We start from the raw sequence: 4,314 nt of genomic DNA, 5'->3' as shown, positions 1-4,314 counted from the left end.
CTTTCCTTCATCTACTTTAAGTTCATTTGATTTTAAACAGTTTTTATAGTTTATGGTGACTTTCTTACCATCATATTTCTTTGTAGTTTTTATTGGTTTTTTCATTGTTAGTTTAATCTCTATTTATTATTTTTTAAACAATAGAATTCAACAGTTTAGATATTTTAAAACTAAGAGTAGAATGAAAATGAACAATTTAATGGAGCCGAATGGAACAAAGCGGACTAGGGATTTCATTCTGCTTTTTGGATGTTTAACGACAGAAAAATGATAGAAAAATGATGGTAAGTGGTAGAATGAAAAGGATAATATTACTATATCACGCAATTATATTCCATCAATTCTGATAAAGTCTAAAGTCTAAAGGTCATATATAAGTTCAAGGAGAGCAGCCAAAAATTCAAGCTACACAGTCTTTATGCAATATCAAAACTGAGTTTGCTCATATTACAAAATATTAGCCAACACCCCCTGCTAATTTGAACCCAATACATGACAGATTGTTACCAAGTAACAAGTTTTTGAAGCTCACAATTAAGTTGCATGATTGAGGCCAGTTGCTAACCATGCCAATTCTTTTACATTATCATAGATTTCTAGTCTATATAAACCAAAATACATTTGCAATTAACTCAAACACATTCTTAGAGAACTATTTAATCAAAGTCCTAACAAACCACCATTTGTAACATGCTTTTGTATCATGAGCCCCATTAAGCTTGACCTCCACCCTTACGTTTCCTAGCTGACCTTCGCAATGTCGATACTGCAGGAGCCGTGTTCTCATTCTCCTGAACTCAAAAGAGGGCGAAGAAAACTTAAAATCTTAAACCTTGGTCATTAGTTATCATAAGATATGTCAAAACATGTGTAAAAAGTTTATATAAGACAGGAAGACACGCCAAACTCAGAGGTATATGTATAGGAAACAATTTGCTGTGTTCGCCCGTGTAGATAAATATAACACAAATGTGTCTACGAAAGAAATGTAAAAAATTTAAGCAGAGACAATAGGACTTCAACATATATCTACATTGGATCATTTTATGAAATAAGTGACAAAACTGACCTTTTTGGCAGTAATTTGTGGTTCCTGCAAAAAGAGAATTTGATTCAGCAATTGATACACTACCAAAGATGCTACTAGTAAATAACTCATATTGCTACCTGTATGTTAGGAGGTGGGGGCAATTCTTCCAACAAAGGAGCTCCTGGAAGCTGCAAGTCTTGAGTACAGCTAGAACCTTCCGGAAACTGAACACTCAAACTTGGAGTATTATCTATCCCTAATGCCTCAACAATAAATTCTGGTCTCGCAACATGTGGAGCAGAAAAGGCAGAGGTCGGGGCCTGTACGTCCTTATTAAAAAAATTAAGTTGATTAGGTTTTCCATCTTTATCTTACAAGACAATACAATTATTATTGAGAATCAAGCAATATATACTGCAAAAAGGAAATAATTAGTCATTTGTTTACCTTAACTGTTCTTATAAATTGGTTGAGACCATTTGTTAAAGCAGATGTTGAAACTAAGGAAGCTTTTAGAATGTTGAGACCCTGCAACATGTATCAAAAAAGTAAGTACTATGTTAACAATTAAATAAACGGTCGTAATGAAGTATGAACATTTGCATACATACCTGGTTGACACCAATTTTGATAACTCTTTCCTCCAAATCAGAAAGAGGGACTTTAGATTTTTTTAGATATGACATAGTAGAAATGGACGACATTGGACTAACAAACAAGTCATCTGTCACCATGTACATTGACGGTCCCTTGGCAAATGATGATTTTGCAGTAGAGGACTTGGGATCAACCAATTTAAATCGTACAAATTTTTGTTCGCAACTTCTATTTGCGTTGAAGTATACCATTTCCTTTGTAAGTTCAGTAACATATCTCCGATGTATACAATCATAGTAACTATGACAATAATTCATTGGTATGGAAGCTCCAACAATTGGCAATATCTGGTTGCTGAGTTCATATTGTGCGGCAATGAGAGGATTAATTAGTTTGCCTTTGAGTTCATGTGACATCAAATACATGTCTGGACTCAACTCGGACAAGCTCTTGTATAAGCTATCAATGCAGCTTAAAGAAGAGAACCCTTGAAGCATATTCAACACTCCTCCCAAGGGGAAGGTAAGAAGACTAAAAACAAAGTCAATAAAATCATCCTCAGCTTCAACAAACAGAATTTGTTCATTTGATTTTCTTAACGTAACTTTCACAGACATATGCCTAGCATCATCAGATGTTAACTCTCCAATCAGAAACTCAGTATTGTTGTTTAGGTTAGAATTATCAACGGACTGGTTCTTACAAATAAAATCAGTCAAAGGGGTCTTTGAGATTAGTGATAATTTGAGAAGATCAAGTACCTATACAAAATGAATATAAAATACTCAATTAGAAGAAATCATCAAATCAAATACTTAAAGATAAAATACAGAAGGCGAAAAAAACATGCCTCTTTCTTGTTGATAACTACAGTTTGTTCTTCAATTGCATCCACACTATCAACTCCAAGCTTTTGAAGTAGTTGAAGACTTGCTCCAAAAACATTAGGCATCACATAGAGATCATCACAAATGATAAAAGTTGCATTCTCCTTTACAAAACCATCTTTTAAATCAAAACAATTAGGAAATACTTCCCTGTTCAATATTTCCCCACAATAGCATTTTTGGTTCTTGAATGTACTCAAAAGGCAACCACTCTTCCTTCTACAATTCCCATACATGCACAGGAAGTATTGCATCGGTTCTGTGTCGTCTATATTCAGTTTGAGCTTGTGGCAATAAGCTTCCATAGAGTTTCTAGGATTAAGTAGCATTTCTTTGCAAGTTTGATTCGAAAGAAACTGTTGATCAAGATCAGACACACTTTTATGCAGTGAACTAATGCTGCCAAATTTAACAGCTTCAATGTTTGACTCTTTAGCTACGAGTCTGGCAATAGTACCTAAAGGCAGTGTTAAGAAGCTGAAGAGAACATCAACAAAATCCTTACCAGCCTCCGCATAGACAACTCTGTTCCTTTTTTTATCAACCAAAACTCTAAGATGAACATTATCAACTTGTTCAATTGATTCGGCTTCAATAGAAGCCAGTGCCATAGTATGTCAATGTAAGATCGCACAAGATAGTGAAATATGAAAAATGCTTTTGAAGAGTTTTTGTTTTTAAATGGAGTACTACTAAAACGGTTTATCTAGTTTCCAGAAGACTTTGAAAAGGGAAAGCATTAATCATATCAGATAATGAAACCATTAAGAGCTTCGGTTATCCAAACGAAACACTTGTTTATTTTTACGTTTCATTAAAACTCTGACAAATAATAATGGATTTGGGATTAACCAAAATAATGTGTTAGAGCAAGTTGGATGGTTAGGATAAATATAATAGGAGAATTATATACTATACCAAGAGTCTGATTGGTAAGGCCATAAAATTTTTTTTTAGCTTTTCAGCTCATATAAATAAAAAAGCTCTGTTTGCTAGTAATTGTTTTTAGCTTTTAGCTTTTAATTTTTTTTACTAGATTTTGTCTTTTTTTAAAAAAACTATTTGGAGTAGCTTTTGAGCTTGTAACTTTTAGCTTGTGACTTTTTCTTCCATTTATACCTTTATTATTTTAACAAAAATCTATTTTTTATCCTTCAATATATATTATGATTCAATGTTTAAGATTAACCGAGACGAAGAAAATTAAAATTTTTGTTATATTTTTATAGTATAATATTAAATAATAAACTTATTTTTATCATTAATTTTGATTAATTTAACTGAATTCAAATTTCATGTATTTCGTTAAATTTATTTATATAGTTTATATACAAATTTAAAATATTTTGATGTTTCTTAAAATTTTTCACATATATTAAAATTGCTTTGTAAGTTTGTATTAATATATTTATTTTTATCAAATACAAATTAATTTAATAATATAATATGATAAGATAAATAAATCACAAATTTCTTAATATGAATGTTCTTTTCTGTCATTTTGTATTTATCAGCTAGTGTAACAGCTAATTTACCACACACTCAAATTAACTTATCAACTATCAGTCACCAAGTACTAGCTACCAGTCACCAGCTACTAGTCACCAGCTACCAACTACCAGCTAGTTTTACCAAACAGAGCCTAATATTTAGTAACTCAGTGTTTTATGAAAATACATCATTTGGTCATTTAACTTAATTGCACATTACACTTTCGTCCTTAATTTAATAAAGATTCTTTTTAAGTTCCTTAAATTAAGTTTCTTTAGTCATATTGATTTTTTTGTTAAATTTTGTTAA

At 31.6% G+C, this 4,314-nt stretch overlaps 2 protein-coding genes across 2 annotated transcripts; both read right to left on the bottom strand.

Annotated features, from left to right (window-relative positions):
- Positions 1 to 713: 713 nt before the first annotated feature.
- Positions 714 to 1,978, bottom strand: LOC131614165 (uncharacterized). Its single transcript, XM_058885790.1, has 5 exons — positions 1,642 to 1,978; positions 1,478 to 1,558; positions 1,168 to 1,350; positions 1,070 to 1,093; positions 714 to 791 (listed from the first exon to the last, which is right to left on the bottom strand). Exons 1-5 carry the CDS (start codon positions 1,942 to 1,944, stop codon positions 714 to 716), a joined length of 669 nt encoding a protein of 222 aa, XP_058741773.1. The 5' UTR covers positions 1,945 to 1,978.
- A 54-nt stretch (positions 1,979 to 2,032) lies between these two features.
- On the bottom strand, positions 2,033 to 3,212 carry LOC131614164 (uncharacterized). The gene is made up of 3 exons (XM_058885789.1): positions 2,478 to 3,212; positions 2,167 to 2,388; positions 2,033 to 2,086 (listed from the first exon to the last, which is right to left on the bottom strand). The coding sequence occupies exons 1-3, from the start codon at positions 3,123 to 3,125 to the stop codon at positions 2,033 to 2,035; spliced, it is 924 nt and encodes a 307-aa protein (XP_058741772.1). The 5' UTR covers positions 3,126 to 3,212.
- Positions 3,213 to 4,314: the final 1,102 nt, after the last annotated feature.

The sequence above is a fragment of the Vicia villosa genome, linkage group LG6 (assembly GCF_029867415.1).
Source record: "Vicia villosa cultivar HV-30 ecotype Madison, WI linkage group LG6, Vvil1.0, whole genome shotgun sequence".
NCBI classification, from domain to species: domain Eukaryota; kingdom Viridiplantae; phylum Streptophyta; class Magnoliopsida; order Fabales; family Fabaceae; genus Vicia; species Vicia villosa.
The sequence above is the reverse complement of the archived record's forward strand: the minus strand, read 5'-3'. Positions and strand labels throughout refer to the sequence as shown.